Below are 25,726 nucleotides of genomic sequence, written 5' to 3' on the forward strand. Positions count from 1 at the left end.
TGACCCCTGGGGTGCTATAATGGTGGCAGTGGGGACCCCTGCATCTCTGCAGACTCAGAAAGGAGAGAAGTACTTGCAGACTCTGGTGCTTCGGCCAGATGTGAGCTGCTGCTGTTATTGTTGTCACTGGCTCTTTTTCTCCTTGAATCACATGAGTCTGCAGTGTTAGAAAGGGAAAAGAACAGGAAAAGACTTAGCTCCTGATAAGTGAAACATCTATTATGTAGGCCCTCCATCTTGATACCAGCGCTGCTTCTCCTTTTTCCACTCACGAACCCTTTTCGCCTAAGAAATTTTTATGTGATTGTAGGTATGTAAACTAGGTATACAAATCAAACATTTACTGGTAATAAATTGTGAGGAAATTTATTTTGAAACATCTCTTCAGTGTACATATGATTTAACCATTTCTTAAAATTGGTAGCAAATTTGCATACAAATGAGATGGATGTACTTGGTTATTTTCACATAAAGAATTAAATCTTGGTGGAATATTTGATACCTTTTACTGTTGCCAAATTTTTCATGACTCCCACATTCAGTTAAGCCGCTCATGAGGTTGCGAGGCACAGTTTAAAAAGCTGTTCTCTATTAATATCACCAAACCCAAATAGAAGGATCACTGTGGACCTTTATATTGACTTAGAAAACCATATAGGAACATAGTCTGTTGTATTTATTTTGTTACATTTTCCGCTTGCATTTTAATCTGGTTCTGGGGTTGTTTGGGAACCACATGTTTGACAGAAGTTGTTCAATGCTGATGACCTTTCATAAGATGTTATCAGTCATTTCCTCCCATTGTACTGTTTTCTCTTGTCCTTTGGGTCACCTGTAATACTGATTCTACTTCGACTTAGTATTCAGAATTTAAACAGAGCACCACAAAGTGAATGTGTTAAAAATAAGCTCGAGGACCTAAGAGCAGCTTGAGATTGTTGAAAATTGTATCTGCCAAACATAAGCCAGGATAATTAGCTTGGTGTCACCTGTAATTATTTTTCTGGCGATCTGTACTCTGGGTTTCTTGCGAAATCTCCAGAATTTAGGAATGGCTGATGTGATGTCTGTGCAAGTCAGATTTCTGAAGGACTGAATAATTCTGGACTAAATCTGAGGAAACTCTCTTCTAGGTCCAGCCCTACTGAGATCTGATTATATGATCTCAGGCATTTCTCTTTACCTCATGGTTTATAACATGAAGACTTAGATGAGATGATTTCAAAAGTGTTTTCTTCCCTTCTCCTGATCCATCTCTTTAAAAGTTCTGTGATCATTCAGTAGAAGAAATATGTTAAGTAAACATGGCTAGGAATCATGCCTAAGGAGAGGGAATCTACTAGTCTTCACAGTAACCATATTTCCTCTGACTGCTACCCCACCTACACCCTCCAAACTGGACTACTAGAGACCATGTTTGGAAGGCATTAAGCTACTAGTCCTTGAGATCCATGGGTCTCTCAGACCATCAGTCCTGACTTTTTTCCACCTGTCCGCAGCTGTGACAGTGGACTGTTCTATTTTTATATTCATCATCTTGGTTACTCCCTGTACCATAACTCCCTTCCCTGTCATGTATAGGTTGTCTTCCTCATTACAGGTTTTTTCCCCCCTTCTAAATTTGAATGCTTTTGACATACCGAAACTGTCCTTCCTAATGGTATCTGTAGAGACAGTAATATATTTTTTCACTCCAGTTGGAAATGCAAATTTTGGAAATGGGAGAGAAAGAATGTTTATTGTGTTGAATGCTTAAATAACATCATATGATCAGGATAGGAACTATTTGGGGTGTGGGATAAAAGAAGGCTGCAAAACTTTCTGAAATTAACTAGTATTAATTTAATTTTGCCTAGTCATAAAATCTCAGAGTTGGAAAGAATATCAGAAGCCATTTAATTCAACCTATCTAAATTGAAACCATAATCTTTTAAGGGACATAGAAAGTAAGTGGTTATTTATTTTTTTTTAATAGCTTTTTATTTACAAGATGTTATGCGTGGGTAATTTTTCAGCATTGACAATTACAAAACCTTCTGTTCCAACTTTTCCCCTTCTTCCCCCCACCCCTTCCCCCAGATGGCAAATTGACCAATACATGTTAAATATATTAAAGTATAAGTTAAGTACAATATATGTAAACATATCCATACAGTTATTTTTCTGTACAAAAAGAATCGGTTAAGTGGTTATTCTACCCTTTCTTGAGGATCTTAAGTGAAGGCACTCAGAATTCTTCAAAGGCAGCTTTTCTACTTTTCAGTAGCTCTAATTATTTTAAATTTGACCCTACCATTTCTATTTATGGCTTTTAGTTCTGCTCTCTGAAGGCAAGTACAATCAATCTAATCTCTTTGGATATTTAGAGAGTTGTGATGTCCTCTCTCATTCCCCCTTCTCCCTCTTTTTTTTTTCCCTCCAGTCCAAACATGTCCCATTTTCTTCTTCATCTGATCTCATTTCATTATCCTGATTCCATCCTTTACAGTCCTTGTTACTCTCCTCTAGATGGATCCCAGTGTATCAGTGTCTTTTCTCATGGTAGAATTATTTTGTTTCTTATCCAGGTGCATTTGATCTGCAAATAGGTTCCCTTTTTTATCCCTAATTTAAACAAACCAGTTTGCTGTCACCAGATTTTCTCTTTTCCCATGCTTCTCTCAGCACTCTCAGTAATTTGGTTTAAAAAAGGATCAACACCAAACCAGTTTGATTTGTGGAATGGAATAAATGAATTGAAGAAACAAGGCACATAGAAGTATTCACAGAGAGACCGCCTCATTAAAATAGACTATGTGGTCATAAAGAAGTCCTAACATTAAAACAGGCCATGCTTCTATCTTCTGTATTCCAGGTTACTGGGTTTTTTGTTTGTTGGTGGGTTTTTTCTTAATGTATTTGTGACCTTTGCTTTCTGGAACATTATCTTCCAAGTTCTTCATCCCTTTATGTGGGATGCTGCTAAATCTTCTGTGATCTTGATTGTGGCTCCTGGATATCTATCTATCTATCTATCTATCTATCTATCTATCTATCTATCTATCTATCTATCTATTCATTCATTCATTTATTTATTTGTTTGTTTGTTTTTGGGTGCCTAAAGTGATTGGTCTTTTGGTGTCCCGTCCCGTGAGACTCAGTCATTCGTGGGGAATAGAGGAGGATCCAGCCTGGAGGAGAATGGGCGAGAAAGAAGAGGGAGACCAAGCAGATCTTGTCAAGGTCTCATTTATTGATGGAAACAGCTCAAGTTATATAGGGTAGAGCTAGGTGCAATACATGAGGACAAAGTTGGGAGGGGAAAGGGGGCAGGGGAGAGTAAAAGTATGTGCTACCTGCGAGAAAGGGTATGGGGGGGGGGGGGACTGCAGGAAGGAGCAGACATTCTAGGAGGAGGAGGGGAAAGAGCATCCTGTGGTTACAATTCTTATCTGAGTCTCTAGGGTCGTTAAGCCCTGAGACATCTCTGTGGTTAATACAATACCATGGCTATGTGTTTACAAGTGTGGGGGTCGTTCCGCTTCTCTAGCCACCTGGTTGCCATTTATTGCTAGATGCAGAGTTTATGGTCTGGTAATATTCCATGACTATAGTTCCCGTCACCGACATTTTGGAAATCTGGATTTTGGCTATAATATTCCTGGGAGTTTTCATTTTAGAATTTCTTTTTTTTATATACATATATTATTTATTAAAAACAGAAAAGGAATACAAAACAGAATAAAACATTGTGGGGCACTTAGATGGTGCAATCAATGGGTAGAGCACCAGCCCTGAAATCAAGAGGACTGAGCTCAAATGTGGCCTTAGACACTTAATACTTCCTAGCTATGTGACCCTGGGCAAGTCGCTTAATCCCAATTGACAGCAAAAAAAACAAACAAAACCCAAAAACAGAACATTGTTGTGTGCCCAGCAGAACATCAGGGAATATTCAAAATATATACCATTGAATTATCAATTCAAAAAAGTATTAATATTATTAGAAGCAATTGTATTCACCAATGTGTCTTTTTTTTTTTTTTTTTTTACTTCCTTGGAAATTGTTCTTTTGTTCTGTGCTGTGCAAATTTTTTGCTTTTTTCTTTTTTTCCCCTCCTTTCATTTCCCCCACCTTCCCCCAGCAAGCTGTAGTTAAGAAAGGATATATTTATGTGTGTGTGTGTATGTATGTATGTATATGTGTATGTATGTGTATATGTATATATATATATACACACATATACAATATATATACATGCACATATATATGCGCACACACCCATATATATATACAAACACACATATCAAAGGGAAGAGGGGGAAAGGCTATATCCCCCTTTTTTTTTTTTTAGCAGGGCCTTGTTCCTGGAACTATGAGGCAGTGTAGGAGTCAGGAATTGGGGAATTAAAGGTGCCATGGTTAGGAAGTGCTAACCATGTAGCCTAACTTCCACTCCATCCCTACCTTCCCAAACTGGACTGTGGAAGTGTTTGGGCAAGATTGTGTGGAGTCCCCATGGAGATTGCTGCTTTCCCCATTTCTACAGGTAGAATTTGAGTTTCCTTACAGTTCTTTAGCATTCTCTTTTCTTAATCTGATCTGAGATAAGAGAACTTGGCAAATAGAGGAACTTGGGCTATATTGATCTTGTTAGCAATCCCACAACTGAGATACACTCAGGACTCCAGGGAGTGGAGTATGCTGAGTGATCAGGGTTATGGAGAGAGTCCCTTAATGAAGAGGTGCTCTCCCAATGGAGCAAAAGGGGACTCCCAGACAAGATAGGAGTCAAGGAAGGGTTAGCAAAAAAGTTGTGATTTACCTCGTTTGTTCTTTTGTTTTTTACTGCCTGCTTTCAGAATGGGGTACATTCCTGGAACTATCCCCAATGTCTTGCAGTCTTAAAATGATCAAATGCCAAACTCTCCAATCATTACTCTCAAAACTTTGGGAATCCACCAAGATGTCATTTTAGCAGTTCTATAATTTTAATTATCTAACTTTATTTTTGTACCCCCCAACTTGACCAGAGCTGGGGTCCACAGGAAAAAGTTAGGCTTTTAAAAAGTTAGGGTGTTAAGAAATCTTTCCCAGTGTTCTAACTGTAGTATAAAAGTTTTTCTTCTTGCTAGCTGCATTTTAATTCTTTCCAGGTAACAAAATCCACAGAACAGATATGACACAAGACATTCTTTACAGACATAGGCAAAAATGACTTATAAGATTTGACCCATCCTCTCACAAAACAGATTATTTCCTTTTTATCTTTCTCTCTATACTCTGGTAATTCATGTTTCAGATTTTTGCTCTGAAGATTTGAGTTTGGACTGCACCTTCCCCTCCCTCTGGGGAGAGCAGCTCCAATCTCATGGCTTGAAATCCTGTAACACATAGCGCCGACCTCTTGACTCAGATCCCAAAGCCCAGAGGGGTAGCCCCAATCCAGGAGTCACCCAGAGCCCCCCTGCTCTGTGGCATTTATCAGGACTTCCTTCTGGCTTACTAGATGTCATCCCTTTCCTTGTATCACCAAGCCTGATCCCAGGATCCCCTTCAGCCCAAGGGCACAGGCAGTGCTCACAAATAGCCCTGGATTATGGGCACACAGGTTACCCGACTGTTCTTGTGTCCTCGGGCTTCTTCGGAGACTTTACTCCTGCTTTCTGTTTTTATTTGTGCCTCCGCCTCAGGCCCATAGTTCACAGAGGGAGGCTGGGAGTCCGATCTTGAGGGTTGGAGAAAAATCTCAACTGGTGCCTGCCTTGGATCAGACCCCCAGCCCTCTCTCCAGGAAGTCCCATGTTCCTGGACGAGCCCTCATAAGTTGGGTGGTGCTAGACCTCTCTTACCCAAATTGACTACTCAGAGGACTACTATAAACAGAAAACATTTTTTAAGTTCTTGCAAGAAGTGGGCCAAGCATACCAACTGGACAGTCCAGCATGGTGGGTGACACATGACAGAAGCAGAAAATGAATTATATAGCTGAAAAGTTGGGGCTATTGCCTCCCTCCCCCCATCCTGTTGACTTTTTAATTCATTGGATGGATTGAAAAGAAAGTAACTTCCAATGGTCAACAATGCTGTCTACTTCCTAGGGCTTACAGACTTCTGAAACTTAGACCTAAGGTTTGACCTTTTCTGTCCTGCAGTCCTCTGGGAATAGAGATCACGTGACTTCCTGAAACTTAGCCCTAAAATCCAATTCTATCCTATAGTCTTCAGAAAATTCTTCACTTGGCCCATTCAGTAGCTTTTTATTTTTAAAATAAAATACTTTGTTTTCAACATTCATCCCTGCAAAACCTTGTCTTCCAAATTTTTCTCCCTCCCTTTCCCCTAGACAGCAAGTACTCTAATATAAGTTAAACCAGTTCTAATTTTCAAAGAGTTATTTTCATCTTTGAAACTATATCTCCTTTTCTAGTTGGTTAACTTTATTCATAATCTTCTTGGTTTTTATTTTATTTTTTGTTTTCAGTTTTTCCTTCAGTATCTTAACTTTTTTGAGTTCTCCTATAAATTCTGTCTGGGCAGGGAGCCATTTCACATTACGCTTTGGGGTAGAAGCTCTTTTTACTTCATTGTCCTCCTCTGAAGATGAACCCTGATCCTCCTTGTTCCTATAGTAAGTTTCTGTGGTAGGGTTGAGGTGGGAGGATGGGCACCTCTGGCTTCACTTTAGCTCTCTCCTCTGATATGGAACTCCAGACCAAGAGCCCCCCTCCCCCCCTGCTCTTGCAAGTGCTGGCAGCCAATAGCATCCTTGACCCTCACTTGTGCATTCACTGGGTGCTGGTTCCTTCTTTTCCAGGGCCAAGTCTCTGTAGCACAGCTGGACTGGGCCTTCCTAATCAGCTGAGGTTCACTCTTTTCCTGAACTCAGACTTGATGCAGGAGGGTGAAAGGGTGGTAGGGTTTGAGGGAAAAGTCTCTGTGGTTCCTCCTAAGGCTCCAGACACTCCCTACTCACCCCAAGGTTCCCCACTTGGTATTTCTTCAGAGTTAGCCTGGAATTGTTTACACTTCCCATGGGTTAATCCCTGGCTTGGAGGTCTTTCTTAGATCTTCTTGGCTTATATCTGGAGGATCCTTGTTCTTCCTCAAGTCTTCTTGATTTTTAACCGATGTTCACCCTGAGGTGCAATTTTTTTCTATTTGTGGAAGAAATCTGGAGAACTTGAAATTTAGCAACCTACTCTGCCATCTTCTCAGAATCCTTCTAGAATTTCTTTCAGAATATGACTGGAACACTTTTTAAATTTCTACTCTCCTTTCTGCTCCTTTCTGATTCTAAGATATTTGGACAATTTTTTTTTTTTTTTAAGATTTCTTAAGAATATTGTATCTAGGCTTTTTTGTGTGTGTTCATGGTTTTCAGTATTTCAATGATTCTTAGTTTCTTTCTCTTTGATCTGTTTTTCAGGTCAGTTATTTTTCTTATAAGATATTTCACTTTTTTTTTTTTTTTCCAGTTTTTCAACTTTTAACATTTCTTGATGTCTCATGGAGACATTAAACTTTTGCCTTGCCAATTCAAATTTTTAGAGTTTTTTTTAACTTCAGGAAAGTTTGTACCCTGTTTTCAAGTTGTTAATTCTATTTTCATATATTTCTTACATAGTTTTCATGTGAATTGTAAAATCTTTTTTTAGCTTTCTTTTTTTTTAAACTATGGCCTTTTGGAATTCTTATTGGGCTTATGTCTAGGCTACATTTTTCTTTGAGAATTTGCATATAGACATTTTAGAGTCATTGTTGTCTTCTATATATCTTGAGTTTTCCTGTTATCTTAATAGCTCTTTATGGTTGGCTTCTTTTTTTGTTTGTTCATTCTTCTAGCCTGTATGTTGAATTGATCATCACATAATCTTGCTGTTGTCATGCACAGTGTTCTCTTGGTTCTACTCACTTTACTTAGCATCATCATGCAATTCTCTACAGGCCTCTCTGAAATCATCTTGTTGATTATTTCTTATAGAACAATAATGTTCCATAACATTTTTGTACCATAATTTATTTAGCCATTCCCCAACTGATGGGCATCCGCTTGGTTTCCAGTTCCTTTTGGCTCATTTTCTAACACTGGGTAGTGGAAGGTTCTGTGGCCTATGCTCCTGGGCAGTTACCCTGGCCAGACATTTATGTCTGTCTCCCTAAGCTGCCTGACCTGGAAAAATGACTCATGATTTTTTTCCCCTTGTTTTTACTAATCAGAATTCAGAATAATACATTTTCTAAATTGTTTTGGAGATGAGTTAGTGTGAAATAAGGTTCAGTTGCTTACTCATTCTTTCACCTTGAGTCATTACCTTTTGTGAGATGATGATATACCCCTTCAAAATCAAGGCTAGTCATTTCATTGATCCAAATTCTCAACTTTTTCAGTTATTTGTCTTTATACTTTTGTTGTTATTGTATATATCATTCTCATTTTCACTTCATATAGAATTACTTAATTCAAGGCTTCCCAAGTTTCTCTTCTCCCAGGATTTCATTTTATCATTTCATAACTATATCAAAAAATGTTTTTTTCCACGTTCATTTCTTTCTTTGATCTCTTTGGGGCTTATTGATGCTATAGCTGGATCTAAGGGTAGTGTAGTGTAGTGATTTCCAGTATGTCGTTCCAAATTTCATTCTACAATACCTAGTACAACTCATAGCTCTGCCAATTGTGTTTTAATATGTATTTTTGGTAGCCTTCCAACATGTTATTATCCTTTTTTGATATATTTGCCTATCTTGATTAGTATGAGGTGTAGAATATGGCTGTTGATAGCATGAATTTCTTCCTGTGAAAACTTCATATTCATATTCTTTGTCCATGTATCAATGGGAGAATGGCTCTTATTCCTTTAAGTTTGGTTTTATTTCTTATGTATATTATGTAGTGCTTGCTACAAAAAATTTTTCCTCTCAAGTAGCAAACTTGCAATGTTTTGTTTATGTAAAAAACTTGTTAATTTTATGCAATCAAAATTATCCATTTTATTTTCTGTGAGCTTTTCTTTCCATTGTTTGGTCATGAAGTCTCTAAATCCAAAAGGAAAATTTCATCCTTTTTTCCATAGTTTGTTTATGATATAATTTTTTATATTGAAGTCAGGTGTCCATTTGGAACTGATGTTTGTCATGAGATGTTGGCTATACTTAATTTTGATCTGTTGTTGGAGTTGGAGGCTGAAGTTTTGTCGAACACTAGACTACTAGGTTTAATATGCTTCTGTATGTTTTGTGTCTGAGGCAGATAGGTGGAGCAATGGTGTAAAGTATGGACTAGCTCCCTGGAGGGCCTCAGGGTCAGCCAGAGTCAGGATAAATCAAAGTCCTTGGTCTTTAGGGGGAGAAGTGAAGGAGGCAGGCAAGCTTCCACGAGGCTTGCCAAAGATATATTCTGGATTCTGGAGTCCAGAGTCTCCAGCCTTTCTCCTCTTTGTCCTGCCTCCAAGAGACTCTGACTCTCTCCTTCCATCCTCCAATCCTTGCCTAAGATTACTTCACTACCAAATTTTCAGCAAGAACCAATGGAGAGTAGAGCCATCATTCAAAAATATGCTAATAGAGCCATTGTCCCAATTCGAATAGGTAGTCTTAAGTGCTTTCTTGTCTGATTCAGAATTTCAGACCTCTACATAGTGAGTAGAGAAATCTACTTGGAATCAGGAAGACTTAATTGACTTAAAATCTGGACTCGGACATTTAATAGCTATGTGACCCTGTTTGCCTCAGGTTTCTCATCTGTCAAATGAGATGACAACCACTCCAGTATCTTTGCCAAGAAAACTTCAAATGAGGTCACAGAGACAGACACTAAACAACAACAAAATTGTATTCCTAGTTTATTCTGTTGATCAACTTCTGTTTTATAACTAGTATCATATTGTTTTGATGATTATTGTTTTGTAGTATAGTGTGAGTTCTGGTACTTTTTTTACATTCTTTCCCTTGAATTTCTCAACTTTTTGTTTCTCTAGGTGAATTTTGTTATTGTTTTTAGCTGAACAATTGAATTCTTATAGTTTGTTTTGATATGATACTGAATAATTAAGTTTGGCGCATTGTCATTTTTATTATAATTGGTGTGGCTTACACATGAACAATTAATCTTCCTGGATTTATTTAGAGCTTTTATGTGTAAAGTGGCTTTATAATTAGTCAGAGAGTTCCTCTGTGTGCTTTGAGACTGTCAAGTATTTCTTACATTCATTCTGTAGTTATCTCAAATGGAATTTCTCTTTCATCTCTTTTTTTTTTTTTTTTTAATGGATGGGGAAATGGTCAAAGGATAAATGGATAGATAAACAAAAGATAAATTATAAATAATCACTTCCACATCTCCAAGTTAAAGAAATGTGAAATTAAAATAATTTTGGTCTTACACCCACCCACTTGGAGAAAATATACAAAATTCCATGGTCATGACTTTGTGGAGAAACACATTTCTGTTGAAACAAAATTTATGGATTTATTTTGCAGGAGAGTCTGGCATACTTATTTGACAAATATTTTTAAGTGTCTCTAGAACATTTTGCTAAGTCTTAGAAGACTTAAAAATTTAGAAAAACAACTGTTCCTATTATGCAGTTTACTATAATATACTGCATAACTTTAAAATAATCATAATTTTTGACCCATTAATCTGATTATTGTAAAAATGCTCTTTGTTAATTGAAATAACCACATAATTTTTAATGGCCCCAAGCTATAAGCAACCATCATTTGTGGAATGAGTCAATCAACTCATCAATCTAATGGCATATTGTAATGCTATTAAAAATAAGTATGTGAAATGTGAAGGAAACAAGTTTACATTTATTGTAGGAAAAGTGAATAAAAGAGGACTGCAAGATAGTGTATATGTTGACTAAGAGAACATTAAGTACACAGAGAGGAATGAATCCAAGAAAAATGAAGCAAGGGGACATAGAGCAAAGTGGGTTACTACTAGTTGTTAACAGATGTCTGCAGTGAGGTTATATAAATTCTTTGGCCTGTCACCTAAAGCCTTCCTTGACATTACCCTCCTTAGTCCACCTTATATGCTTTCCATTGACTAGAAGCTACACTTCAGTATTTTCTGAACTTGGCCTCTTTCCCCTTTATTCCCACCCATGTCCAGATGGTCCCCCAGCCTTAGCTTAGGGGTCACCTATTTTAGAAGCCTTCCTTTCATCCCACTCTATTCCCCCAGTTATTAGGATTCTCTTCTTTTCAAGTTACCTTGTATATACTTATCTGTATATGTGCAGCTCAGAAGAATGGAAATTTCTGGCCTTAGGTACTCCAGGTTTTTATCTTTGGGGACTCCATATCCACCACAAGGCCTTCCATTTAAGGAACATTTATTGAATTGATCTCTAAACTCTCGAGTGAGGTGATAATATGTAACATTATTCTTCCCTCTCCTCTCCCCAAAAAAGACAATATACAAATATAATATTATTATACTAAAATCTTGAAGAATGAGTTGTTTTTAGAATTTTCTGACTAATGAAAGTTTGCCTCTTTATAGTGACTGTTTACTATGGAAATTTTTTCTGGCTTGTAATTCATATTTTCTCACTTTCTTAAATAAAATGTGCTGAATGTTGTTGTACCTTTCCTTGATTACGCCAGTCATCTTTGGGAACATTAGTAATTGCACCATGTTGCCTTTAGGTACTCTTGAGTAAATGGGGCTGTTTGGCTCTATGTTGAATGAATGGTCCTTGTTGCTCTGCTTGTTAGTTCATTTGCTTTAATTAAATTACATATTTTTCCTTCACTCTTTCCTTGTTCACAGAATTTTCAAATTGTAGGGAGCACTTATATTCTGCCATATATATCCAGCAAGTGGTCAACTATCTTTAGTAGTGGATTCTGATGAACTATCTATAGTCGTGGATTCATCCCCTCTCCATTCCAGGGTAGAAGTCTAGTTTTTCTGAAATATTTTTCATGTGGTGACTCCAAGTTTGTCTCTCTGCAGCATCACAATTATGCCTTTTGGCTCCAGATGGAGCTTAGGCTAATCCTTCATATGGCATGAACTAAAGGCCTCTTCTCAGCTATTACTCTCTTTGCTGTCCATCTGGATGGTTGTAGTGGCTACTTTCCCTCTTTTAATTGACTGATTTAAATCTGCTGTCAACCTGGAAAACATGATTATCAGAGTTGGGTAAAGAGTAAATATGATCTGAATAAGAGACAAAGGAGCTCTCTTAGAGTAAAGAGTATCAGCTTTAGTCTTCAGGTTTAGTTGTGAGGGTTAGGTAAGTGGAGCTAGGTAAGAGAGTCAGCAACTCCCTCATGGTGGAGAGAGGAGAGAGAAAATAGAATAGAATGGAGAGGGGAAGAGAAAGATTATATATAAAGAGACTTACTTCTGACACATAGGGACCCTGGGCAAGATTTGGCTATAAGGGGCTATCCTGCTCTTTGTTACCGTGAGACCCCTTGTACTCTGGTTCAGATTGAGAAATAAGATGGGTAGAGACATTCTCAATTGTCTCTTTTTTCTAGATTTTTTGAAGATGTGGTTCCTGCAATCAGAAAATGGAGACAAGCAGGCATGAAGGTATACATTTATTCTTCAGGGAGTGTTGAGGCACAAAAGCTGCTCTTTGGCTATTCGACAGAAGGAGACATTCTCGAGGTGAGCCACATAACTGCTTTTTTCCTTTGAACTACCAAGTTGTGGATGATTGCATGGCGTAAGGCAGCACTGCAAGACTCGCCATAATTTGGAGAGCTGCCTTTACAGCCTCTCTGCAGGTTTGGAAAAGAAAGAGTGGCAAACTGGTTATGCTTGGCATTCATGGCAAGGAGAGGAGCAAGAATGGGTTTCTGTGGTACCAACATTTTAAATGCAGTCTTCATTTCATTCTGACACAGTGCAAAATTACATAAGAAAGATCACAGATATTAAGCCAGCATATAATAACCACCTGTAGGTAGTGGACAGAGCAATCAAGTCAGAAAGACCTGATTCGAGGTCATTTGATTAGCTTTCTCTGGGTCTCTATCTGCTCATCTTTATTTTATTTTTGCTGAGGCAGTTGGAGTTAAGTGACTTGTCTAGGATCACACAGCTAGGAAATGTTAAATGTCTGAAGCCAGAGTTGAACTCAGGTCCTCTTGACTTCAGGGTTAGTATTTATTTTATTTTAAAGAAATTTTAATAATTGCTTTTTTTATTTTCAAAATACATTGCAAAAACTATCTTTGCAATGTGTTTTGAAAATAAAAAAGCAATTATTAAAACTTTTCATTCACCCTTGCAAAATTTTGTATTCCAAATTTTTCTTCCTCTCTTCCCTGAACTCCCCTCCCCTAGATACATAACAAATAATCCAACATAGGTTAAACTTGTGTAGTTCTTCTAAACATATTTCCACATTTATCATGCTGTGCAAGAAAAAAATCTATCTGTTCATTTTAAAAATAGTATTTATTGAGGGGATAGTACCTGGAACCGGGATGATGGAGTAAAGATAGGGACTTGTCTGCACTTATTCATATTCTCCTCCCCCAAAATTTAAAATAACACCTCAAAATAGATTCTGGAGCAGTAGTAGAACCAAGAAAAAGATGGGGTGAAACAATTCTCCAGCCCATGACAACTTAGAAGGCAGCAGAAAAGGTCTGTCTCACTTAGGGTGAGAATAGAATGCAGTCCAGGCCAGGCTGCCCGGGCTGGGGGTAGGGGATGGAGATGGCAAGGAAATCAGCAGCCGGCTTCTGGAATTCTGGGCTCACAGACAGCCAGGGATTAGCCATCTGGTCAGAAGGGACCTTTACTGGCAGTCAAACTGATATGTTATTCTGGATTGCACTCCCAGATAATAGTGAGATGGAGTAGATCAGACCACTTTTTAATGAGTTGTCTTCAATGGATTTTTATGCCTCTTTTAATATTCGGCTTATTCTGTTTTTTAAAGTGTTGCTTTTTTCAGTAATTTTTTGTTTTGTTAACCAAGCAGTTGACTCTTTCATGATTTTCTTGTATCACTCTTATTTCTTTTCCCAGTTTTCCCTCCACTTCTCTTATTTGACTTTTAAAATCTCTTTTTAATTCTTCTAGGAATTCTTTTTGGGTCCAAGACCAAATCACATCTTTCTTTGAGGCTTTGGGTGGAGCAGTTTTGACTTTTTTGTCTTCTTCTGAGTTTGTGTTTTGATCTCCCCTGTTACCATAAATAACTTTCTGTGGTTAGGTTCTTTTTTTTTTATTTGCTCATTTTCCCAGACTATTTCTTGACTTTTAAACTTTATGTTAAAGTTGGGCTCTATTCCTGAACTATAAAGTTTAAAGTTGGGCTCTATTCCTGAGCTAGAGGGAGTATTATTCTAAGTTTCAGGTTTTTGTGTAGCTAGTTCTGGACTGTCTGTGGGCTTGCAGTATGATCTATTCCATCACACTGTCATATGACTTGAGAATTCACTTATCCCCCATTTATCTTGGTTTTTTAATGTTTTCTCCATTTCTGTTTTTCCATCTAGCTTTTTGATGGCCATTTTGATACTAAGATTGGACATAAAATTGAGAGTGAAAGTTATAGGAGAATTGCAACGAGCATTGGTTGTTCCCCCAACAACATCCTGTTTCTGACAGACGTCACTCGAGGTAACTCTTCTCCTTTTTAGATTCTAGGCAACAATATTGTGTCCTGTGTGGGACATTGTGAATGTCAAATACTTGCAAAGGAGTTTCACCTTGTAGGGGTCTTAGAAAATTAATGCAAATATGTCCAAAGAAATTTAAAAACCTAATCTGTTTAACCACTGAGGTTAGTTCCCATATTTTACAGTTATGGAATATTGGCATTTTTTATTCTTGATTTCAACTCTCAACCATCTTTCCCCTATTAACTTTCAGGAAAGAAATAGCAAATCTAGGGAGGAAAAAAAAGAACTTAAAAGTATGGTATATGAGGACTGGGTGGGAAGTTGCCAGGGATCTTCAATGAAAGTTTAGAAAGAATCTTACCCAAATTCATTTACTTTTGGAATTCTTAATGAAAATAATCTGGGAGTGGGAGTAAATTCTTGGTTCTAATTTTGGTATGTTCCTATACTTCTCTGCTCTAAAGAAAATCTTTTAGGCTTTATTTCTGTGGGGGGGGGGAAAGAGGATCACAAATTTTTTTTTTAAATTATGTATTTTTTTCCAATTATATGTAAAGACTTTTTAACATTCATTAAAAAAAACAAAACAAAAAAAAAAAAAAAAACTGAGTACTTTCCTACTGAGGACTCTGAAGCTTCCAAGGTTTTTCTGATGCCTTGCTCTAGCTAACATTCTTGAGTGTCATGGATATTTGGGCAATCTCAAACTTTTTTTTTTTTTTTTTTTTTTTTCAATTCCCACCCTGAGCTATCTAGTACTTCCATGTTTATTTTGTATCAAAAACATTTGATACAAAATAAACTAGCTAGGGTTTCTGTGTCTGTAGAGGCAATTTTATTATGTATGCATTGGTGCCAGAATTTTTGTTGGGTTAAAGCAATTCACAAATTCATTTGTAATTTTTAGTTTTGATTAGCTTTTCTCCTTGCATACTGTAGCATGCATCATCTTCAAGGCCCAAGGACTACGCCCCAGCAAATCATCAACATATTGCTTTCCCCTTGACCATACTTTTCACCCTTTTGATGGCTTGGCACAAACAAGACCTTTCTCTGCTTAGCAGGGAAGCTATTCAAATTCATTTCTCACAGAGGAGCATGGTGGGGGTGTGTGGAATTCACCTTTTTTCATATACTTATGAGGGAAATAAGATGAGTCAGGAAACAAATGGGCTTTAGTGAAGTGTTAAAAGTGAGGAGAATAGAGGAGGATTGGAGGATACATTCAGCTTTCTAATCAGAGTGCACAGCCTGGGAAATTAGGGAAGAAGAGAAGGATTTTGGGGGAAAGAGTATAAATGCATTTTTCCATGCAATACAAGGACATACACAAATGTCTGCCTGGGGAGTCCTTGAGAGAAATGCTCCTATCCTTTACTGAAAAGACAAATGGTAAATTTCAGTTTTTGAGAAAACCTGTTCTACTAGTTGGCACATAACAATAGATTTCTTTCTTCAGCATAAAATGGGTCAAATATGTTTCTGGTTTTATACACTATGTGCATTCATAAGTATGGTCAACATATAAGGTAGAGCAATAAGTAGAAAAGCAGGTTAAGTGGGTTTTAGGTACAGGTAAAGAATTCTCTTTCTACTACTTGAATAAATTTCTGATGTGGAAGTGTGGAGTGGCTCAAAGCCTTGAAATTTATTGTATGGTGACTTGGGGAAAATGGTGCTTTTTTGAAGACATAATTTTTTCTTAGTCATTCCCATAAGCCTATTAGTTTAACATTTGTTTCTCTAAAAATATATGTATTTTCCATTAGCAAGAATCTTCCTTCTCCCACCACTACTTGAGTACAAAAGAAAAATAAAAGCAAAACAAATATCCATCTTGGCTACATCCAATAAATATGTCCCTTTCTGTACACTGAGTGCTTCACCTCTCTATCAAAAGGTGAGTAGCATGTCTGATCATTAGTCTTTTGGAATCATAGTTGTTCATGGCAGTGATCAGAGTTTTTAATTCTTTCAAAGTTGTTTGTTTTTACATTATTGTTTTCCTTGTTCACTTTGTTCACTCTGCATCAGTACATTCAAATCTTACAGAATTTCTTCAAAATCATCCTCTTCATATAATTTCTCACAACACAATAGTATTCTATTGCATAATATACCATAATTTGCTCATTCATTCTCCAACTGGACATCTCCTAATTTTTTTTTTTTTTTAACCACCTCATAAAGAGCCATAAATATTTTTGTCTACCTTTAGTTAGACTTTGTTTTGCTATCCCTTAGTCTAATTTTATTCTTGATTCCAACTCCCAACTATCTTTCCCAAATTTCTTTTCAGGAAAGGAGTAGCAAATCTAAGGGAAATAAAAGAACTTAAAAGTATGAAATGGGGAGTGGATGGCAAGCTGCCAAGGGTCTGCAAAGTAATTCAATGAAAATGTGGAAAGATTCCTTTCTAAATTCATCTACTCCCTCTTAATTTTCCTTTCTCCTTGTCCCTTTCCCCTTTTAGTTCCCTGTTGATTCTGATTTATATTTGTACCCAACTCTGTATCTCATTGTCTATGTCTATTCTCTCCTGTGACGAGTTCTAAGAAAAGTGAGGCTCAAGAGTTAGATGTTCCTCCCATCCCCTTCTGCTTGTCTCTACAGGTATATGTACTTGTGCATGCTGATTATGTGAGATCATATTTCCTAATCTTCCTTCTTTTCCTCCCCTCCCCAATGTATTCCTCTTCCCTTCTCTATTCTTTTCCTAATAATATCAAGACATAACAGAACCATTCCCAGAACCACTCCCAGGCCTTGGACTCTCTGATTTCCAGTCATCATAGGAATCAGAGGAGACACGGGATCATCTTCTTATATTAGAACATAAGCAGTTTTACCTGATCTAATACTTTATCACTTTGTTCATATTTACTTTTTAAAATTTCTCTTAACTTGTGGATTTGAACTTCAGAGTCTCTTTATAGCTCTGGTCTTTTCATCACGAATGTTTGGAGATCCTTCTTCTTTCATAAAAAGTTCATCTTTCCTCTGTAGTCTTATCATTTTGGCTAAGTTATTTTTGACTGTCTGTCCCTCTCCTTTGCCTTCTGAAATATCATATTCCATATTCTCTGTTAATTTATAGTAGTGGCTGTTTTATAATGTGTGATGCTAACTATGACTCCTCAGTATTTTAATTCTTTCTTTCTGGCTGCTTTTGCAGTATTTTGTCTCTAACTGTTATGTTCCTCAGAGTTTTCATTTTGAGATTTCTTTCAGGAGACACCTAGTGTATTCTTTTTACCTTTCCCTCTGGTTCTAAAAGGTTTGTACAATTTTCAGATTTCTTGAAGTATGTATCAAGCTGTTAATTCCCTTTCTAATTCTTTCTTCCCCAGCTCTCATTTCTTTCAAAATTTTGTCTTTAATACTCTCATTTATTTAAATATTTTCAAACTCTTCTTTAAATACTTACTTCACATCTTCCAGAAATTCCAGTCGAATTTGCATACCCAAGCCATGTTTTTCTTTTTCTTTGTTTTTAAATTAAATTAATTTTTTTTCCTGTTACACTTTGTTTCAACTGTCTTCCTCCTTCCCTCCCACTTCTCAGTAGAGAAGGCCACCATTTGACCCAGAGGGGTGTGTGTGTGTGTGTGTGTGTGTAAAACCATATTATGCATAATTCTTTATCACTTCTTTCTCTGGAGGTAGATAGCATCTTCCTTCATATAGGGTCTTTGTACTTGATTTGAGTATTTATGATACTTAGAATAACTTAGTCGTTCACAATTACTCTTTGAGCAATATTGCCATTATTGTATACAGCATTCTCTTGGTTTTGCTTATTTCCTTCATAATTTCAATGAAATTCTTTCCATGTTTTTCTAAAAATCAACATGCTCATCATTTCTTAGAGCATATTAGTCACATCACAATAATATGCCACAATTTGTTCAGCCATTCCCCAATTGATAAGCCTCTCCTTGTTTTTCAATACTTTGCCTCTACAAAAAGAAATGCTACAAATATTTTAGAATATATAGGTTCTTTTCCTCTTTTCAGTGATCACCTTGAGAATCAGACTTAATAGTGATATTGCTAGGCCAAATGGTATCCACAGTTTATAACTCTTTTGACCATAATTCTAGATTGCTTTCCAAAATCTTTGGATCAGTTCACAGTTCCATCAGCAGTATACAAGTTCCACTTTTTCTACATATTCCATCATTTGTCATTTTTCTCTTTTATCATTTTAGCTAATCTGATAGGGGTAAGATGGTATCTGTTATTTTAATTTTCATTTCTCTATGATTTATAGCATTTTTATATGACTATATATAGTTTGATTTCTTCATACAAAAATTGTGTGTTCATATCTTTTGACCATTTATCAATAGGAGAATAATTCATTACCTTATAGATTTGACAATGTTCTTTATGTATTTGAGATATGATACCTTTGTTTAAGAAACTGTATAAATTTTTGCGCCCATATTCTGCTTTCTTTCTAATCTTGGCAATATTGGTTTTATTTGTGCAAAAAAAAATTAATTTAATGTACTTAAAATTATCCATTTTAGCACCACACAATTCTATTTCTTGTTTATAAATTCTTCTATCTGTAAGTCCAATTGGCAGTATGTCCCATGTTCTTTTAATTTATATCTAGGTCATGCATCAATTTTGATTTTAGCTTAGGTAATTGATCTATGCCCAGTTTCTGTCACATTGGTTTCCAGTTTTCCCAACAGTTTCTGCCAGATATTTAGTTCCCCCCCCCATAAACTTAAATCTTTCTATTTGTCAAAGGGTTGTAATCATTTACTACTGTGTATTATATGTCTTCACTGATCCATGTTTCTATTTCTTAGCTAGTCCCAGATAGTTTTGACAATTACCACTTTATATACAGTTTAAAATCTGATACTGCTAAACCTCCTTCCTTTATATTTTTTCATTAATCCCTTTGATATTCATGACCTTTTGTTCTTCTAGATAAATTTTATTATTTTTCTAAATCAATAAAATAATTTTTGGTAATTTAATTGGAAAGGTATTGAATAAGTAGATTGGGTAGAATTGTCATTTTTATTTTATTGATCTGTGCCCACTCATGAACAATTTCTATTTCTCCAATTATTTAAATATAACTTTATTTGTGTAAAATGTTTTCTAATTAGGTGTGTGTAGTCCCTGGGTTTGTTTTGACATGTATACCGCCATGCATTATATGGTGGTGGTTTGCTTTTGTTCTTTGTTCTTAAAGAGGATCATGATATCAGGGAGATGCTGCCATGACATGCAAGTTCCAGGCCCAGCTGGAGAACGCTGCTAGCCTAGAGGGGCAGAACTGTAGGCTCCCCTTTCATCTGGGATTTCTGGCCCATTTATTCCTCTGCTGGCTTAGACTAAACAAAAAGCTGAACTTAAGATCCTATTCCAGTTGCTTCTGAATTACTTTCTAGATCAGTACATCTCGCCAGACCTGCCACTTACCCTTTGCACCAAAATGCCAGCTCTGGGTGGGAGTCCCTTTCTCAGTGTGTCCTGGGTCTGTGACCTTGAGCTGGATAGTGAGGCTTAGAGCTGCCAGTTGGCCCATGTTGCTATCTTCTCTTCACCTTATCCTGCAGTGGGCTGACCTGAATAGTGTACTCCTGGAAGGTCCCCTGACTTCTCTTCTCCCCATTCAGACCTCAGTAGCAAAAGTAATAATAATAATTTTGGGTGTTTTTTTTCTTGTAATTTCCCATCAGGAGTCAATCTTGTGATATTCTAGATCGGAGGTTTTCAAACTACAGCCCGTGGGCCAGATGCGGCCGCTGAGGACGTTTATGCTGCCCGGCGGGTTATGGCAAATGGGCTGAGGGGCAGAGACAGAGTGTGAGGTTTTGTTTTTACTATAGTCAGGCCCTCCAACAGTCAGAGGGACAGTGAACTGGCCCCCTATTTAAAAAGTTTGAGGACCACTGTTCTAGATCTTTCTTGGAGCAGAGATTTTGAAAGACGAGGGTTCTCACTGCCATCTTGTTTCCACCTTCAGCACTGACTTTTTGATTGCACTTTGCCTACAAATGTTTAACTTATCTTCTTATAATCTTTCACTGATACATAGCTGCCTGAATGTTCTATGTGCTTGGGGTGGGAAAAATCTTGATTTTTAAAAAAAAAAAAAATTCTATGTTGGATTTGGAGAATTGGAGTGGTTAATTCAGGGAATGGTCATTTAAAGGCCCTAACTTTTTCACTTTTCTTAAGAAAAGGAAGGGGTGGGGCAGCTAGGTGGCACAGTGGTTAGAGCATCAGCCCTGAAGTCAGGAGGGCCTGAGTTCAAATTTGGTCTCAGATACTTAATATTTTCTAGCTGGGTGATCCTGGGCAAGTCAATTAACTCAGTTGCCTCAGCAAAGGAAGGAAAGTGGGAAGAAGGAAGAGAGGAAGGGAAGGAGGGAGGGAGGGAAAAAGAAAAAGGAAAAAAAGCAAGGTGTTCCTCCCCAAATGGGAAATTCAGTAGGCTTGGTTGGCTGATGTTGCTTTTAATCACTTTACTTGTACAATGAGATAGTTAAGACTAGCTGACCCCTAAGGTCACTTCAGCTCTAATTCTATCAACTTGTAAGCCCTTTTTGGATAGAAATCAGAAAAGACTTTTTAAAAAAGTAAATGACCACATTTCCCAAGCTTCAATTACCAGCTTCTTTAAAAGTGATTTGGTTCAGATCCTTTGCAAATTTAGGGCAAATGAACTTTAGATAAAGGAACCTCAGGCTTTTGGGAGACTCTCCTAAAAGTTAGATTTGCCCTAGGACAGGACTGGTTCTGTCTGTTCTCTACATTGAGACCCTCTTTTTCTTCACTTAGACCACAATGCCCTGTCCCTGCAGCTGGCCAGAATCCTTGTCCATTAGGGATAGACAAGTAGGGCAAATAACAGTTTAAACCAATAAATATTTGTTACCTCAGAGCCTTATTCTATGCTCTTGAAATGATGAAGATGCCCAGCAGCCTACTGTTCTCTCTTACTCCAAGTAAGATTAGATAACACGAGAGAGAGAAATCCTCCTGTCATACGTGGCTTGTAGGAGCTTAGACACTCTCTGTGTTGTTGGTTACACTTGTCCCAAGAGCTACAAGCCAATCCTTTGTCTATATCACTTTTCTGCCTTAGACTTCTTTCTCTTATTAAATTGTAATGTCCTTTTAGACATGTGCTGTGTACTTTACCTTTGTTTATCCATCACTTAGCAGGTGTATTTAACATTTGTTGAACTGAATTAAAAATGTGTTTGTGTTATATGACCATTGAGTGACTTGCCTTCTTTATTTCCATGAGCATTTCTCTTTCCTGGCCTCTTTTTTTCTTACAAATCTTACAAATATTTTAGGTGAACACTTTTCAAAGGTCACAAGATTTAGATTTTGTTGAAAACAATGAAATCTATAGATTGCAGAAAAACATCTAAGGCAACTCCTTGTCCTAGTATGATGGTGAAAGTATTAACACCAGTCTAGATTCTATCAGAACCTGTTAGGAAACCTGTTAAGATCAAGTCCCAAAGTTTTGTCTCATGTGAGGGAAAATCTGATAGTGGGCTTCTGAATTTCCATGATCCATAGTGACTGGTGCATTCATTGACTATTTTACTCTTTATCTCTTTAGTACTTCTTTCTGGGAGGAGGGAGAGGTGTGATTCATTGAGATCTTAATTAGGTCAGGCTCCACCTTTCTATCCCAGTCCAAAGCTTTCTTGATTTCTGCCACACTGCCCAGAAGCTTTTCAAAATTTTGCTGTGGTTGACCCAAGCTAGGAGCTTGGAAGGAAGAAGTCATAAGTGATGAGTATGAAGCAGATCCTGCTTCCAATATTGTAGTGCCAGGCCTGAGAATATGTGTCTGGCTCTTATTAGCCAGGAAGTGTTTTTTGTTCTTAATTTTTGATTGAGGGGAGGAGGAGAGGAGAGACCAGTGGGTAATTTGAAATCTTCGAAGCCCATTCATTTGTGGGAGAATGACATTAGAAGAAGTAGCAGAAGAACACGGTTTAATGCTAAATTTCCTCCACTTCAAGCCATGGTTCCCCTGAGCGTTTTTCCCTTTTTGTCCTGAAATCCATTCATTTTTGTATTTGAAATAAGCTGAGAAGGGCAGAAACATCTTGTTTTTATTTGTCAAGATGATGAGGACCCCTTTTCACTTCTTTACGATTGTCTAATATGCTAATTAATATCATCTAAATTGTGACATTACTCAGGCACAGCTGATTCCTAATGTTCACTCCTCAGTTTTAAGGAAGATATGGTTCTGTTTTATTTCCCCAGAGGCTAATGCTGCAGAAGAGGCAGATGTCCATGTGGCGGTGGTAGTGAGACCTGGAAATGCAGGATTAACAGATGATGAAAAGTCTTATTTCAACCTCATCACTTCTTTCAATGAACTGTTCTTGCCTTCATCAACTTAGAGGAAGAGGTTTTCTTGTTTTTTGAAGAGAGATCAAAACTATTTCTCAGAATTGTACCTCTGCTTTTGTTTTCTGGATTTATTCTACTGATTAAATCACACATCTAAGGAAACTTATATATTCAAATCACCTTCCCCAGGGGTCCTGAAGGGAAAGAGAAAAGGGAATTTTAATTCAATGAAATGAAGGCCTATTTTTAAAAAATTATGAGGATTAGGAGTTGTTGAGGGGCTGTATCACTAAAGTATTTGCTCTGCTGTTGGGGTGTTAAGTGCAATAGATATAATTACTGAAAAAAGGGAGAATATTTGTCTGCCTGCTTTAGCTGGTTCCTTACCAAGCAGAATGCTAATTTGGAAACATCATATGGAAAATCTCACTATTCCAAAACCACTCCTTGAAAATGTGCTACAATTTTAGAATCTTTCTACAGTGTCCTGTTTATGGTGATGGGAGCAAATATTTAGGTGACCAAAGTCTATCTATCCATTATCACATACAAGAAGGCCAAAAGTCTGTTGTTAGCTTGTAGTGAAGAAGAAAATTAAGAATGAAAATCTCTCAGGGCTTGCATAACCAAGTGTTGATGTTGTCATTAGGATGTAGCTTGTAATTTCCATGGATCTGACAGTGGCCCTGAATAATCTTATCTGTTATTAAGGTGCAAAATAAAAATGTGGTTTTAACCTTTAACTCTTAAGAAATCTTAATGCTACTTGTCAGTATCATCCTAGGCTTTAGTACTTGGCATGTCATCCCTGAGATCAAGAATACCTTGTAAAGGAATTGCTTCCCTCAGAATTGTTAGCGAAGAAATGCACATTGTAGAAGTACTATTTATCCAGTTTGGTTCTGATATGTGCATTCATGTAATATTTCATGTTGTGATTAATTAAAAAATTTTTTTAAAATTAATAAAAAATGTGAAAAAATAAAGAACCAGTTTCCCCTGCTCATTTATTTATTATGATCCTAATTGCTGATTGATTGGCGTTGTCATTTACAATCCAAATGTTCATCATGCTAGGCAGTATGTACAGATACCCTCCTGTGGCCAATGGAACAAAGGGGAAGCCAGAGTAGATTGGCAGCAGGGGCTGAGGACAGAGCTGCTCCAGCAGTCAGAGGGAGTCATATCCTGCTGGCTTGTAGCACTGGGTAAGTCATCTTTCGAAGTGCAGTTTGCCTATGTGAATCTTTCAATACTCTTTTATGTTATGGATGAATATTTTATTTTTGCTTTGTTGGAGAGAATTTCTCTGAAGAAACTTGCCCACAGTAATTAAATTATAGGTCTGGACCAAAAAGAAAAATTCCCCATTTTTTAAAATCAGAAAGCTTTATATATTTAGACCCTTTGAAGATGAAGGATTTCACTGGTTCAGATTCTTAACACCAAAAGTTGTTTAGGAGTTATGACAGGAAAATTGCTCAGCCTATGGTCAGTGTGCTGATGACCCTCTTCCAAGTGAAGCATCCTCAGGAGACCTTCCGCTGGAGTTGTTCTGGCCTGTGGAGCTGCCAGAATATATAACTTGAGGGTCACCACCATCCCACAGTAGAACTTTTGTGGATGACCTTCATACTAAGGTATGTTCCATTCCTTAATATGGCAATTAAGCCAAAGCAAATACTATAAGAAAAGGAGCTGTGAGTTCAGGATGAACATTTCCTAATATCTCTAAATATGAAGGTTGGGTGGGGTGAGAAGTATATGATTAAGAAAGAAGATAATGACATTAAAGAAAAAAAGCTAGTGGCCAGCATCAACAAGAGAATGGACAAGGAAAAGGCCAATTTTTACTAAGCACTTCCAAAAAGACAATTGAATTTTTATAGCACCCCTCTAACTCTTTCCCCCCTTTTTTTAAAAACGATTACACCAAATAAGTTCATATTCAAACACCAGTTAAAGTGGATAACTTTGAGAAACAAATCCCACAGAAAAGCATCCTTCCAAAAATGGGACCAAGACCATTCAAACTATAAGCTAATGTCTCCTACCAGCAGTAGCACTCAAGATTCATTTAAACAATCACCATTTTCAAATAGTTCTTGCCTGACTTTGGGGGTTGAGAGTGGGATGGCAGAATGACATGGGAATCTGATGGCTCCCTGTGGTATTGGATATTAAAGTCTCACTGGTGTTTACCTTAAGATTGCGTGTTGTAAAGGTTACTTTTGGAACCAGATTTCTAATAACTACCTCCATATGGGAAGCCACTGTTTCTGCAACAAATTGCCTTATTGAGAGATCTAGGTAGTAGCATTAGGAGAAAGGAGAGGAAGAAACTTAAGCATAATTCATTTATCTAAAAATTCCCATTTTTACAAAATTATGGCTATTGTAAGTCTGCCCAGGAAAACGTTCATAATGTAATGCCAAATTAGCACATTTTGGCATTATATTAAACACAATTCTTTACCAACACAACTACTCTTCCCCTCTTATCCCATCTTCCCCCTAGCACCTTCATGATTATTTTTGGATGTCCTTTATTTACAGAGATAGAAAATGTTTTCCATTTCCTTGAGCAAAATTAAAAATTGGTCAATGCTTTTAATCTACTTATTTGTAGATATGGTATTGGTTACAGTCTTACAAATTGGTAAAGAATAATATATTAGCCTCCACCACCACATGAAGTGACACTTGCTAAAATGTCCAATCCAATCTTTCCTGTTGAGTCACCCAAACCTTGTCCCTCATGTTTGAATT

At 37.1% G+C, this 25,726-nt stretch overlaps 1 protein-coding gene across 3 annotated transcripts in view; it reads left to right on the forward strand.

Annotated features, from left to right (window-relative positions):
* ENOPH1 (enolase-phosphatase 1) overlaps positions 1-23,943 on the forward strand; it is a 35,834-nt gene extending 11,891 nt beyond the window's left edge. The window contains exons 4-7 of one of the 3 annotated variants that reach the window (XM_074272811.1): positions 12,488-12,620; positions 14,468-14,591; positions 16,363-16,516; positions 20,954-21,077. In XM_074272811.1, coding sequence (XP_074128912.1) covers positions 12,488-12,620; positions 14,468-14,591; positions 16,363-16,516; positions 20,954-21,062 — 520 coding nt within the window. In that variant the 3' untranslated portion in view covers positions 21,063-21,077. Of the gene's footprint in view, positions 1-12,487; positions 12,621-14,467; positions 14,592-16,362; positions 16,517-20,953; positions 21,078-22,867 lie in introns of those variants that run through there. The other 2 variants (XM_074272808.1, XM_074272810.1) reach the window with 2 other exon arrangements.
* The last annotated feature ends 1,783 nt before the right edge of the window (positions 23,944-25,726 follow it).

This window comes from Sminthopsis crassicaudata, chromosome 6, assembly GCF_048593235.1.
Source record: "Sminthopsis crassicaudata isolate SCR6 chromosome 6, ASM4859323v1, whole genome shotgun sequence".
In the NCBI taxonomy this organism is placed as follows: domain Eukaryota; kingdom Metazoa; phylum Chordata; class Mammalia; order Dasyuromorphia; family Dasyuridae; genus Sminthopsis; species Sminthopsis crassicaudata.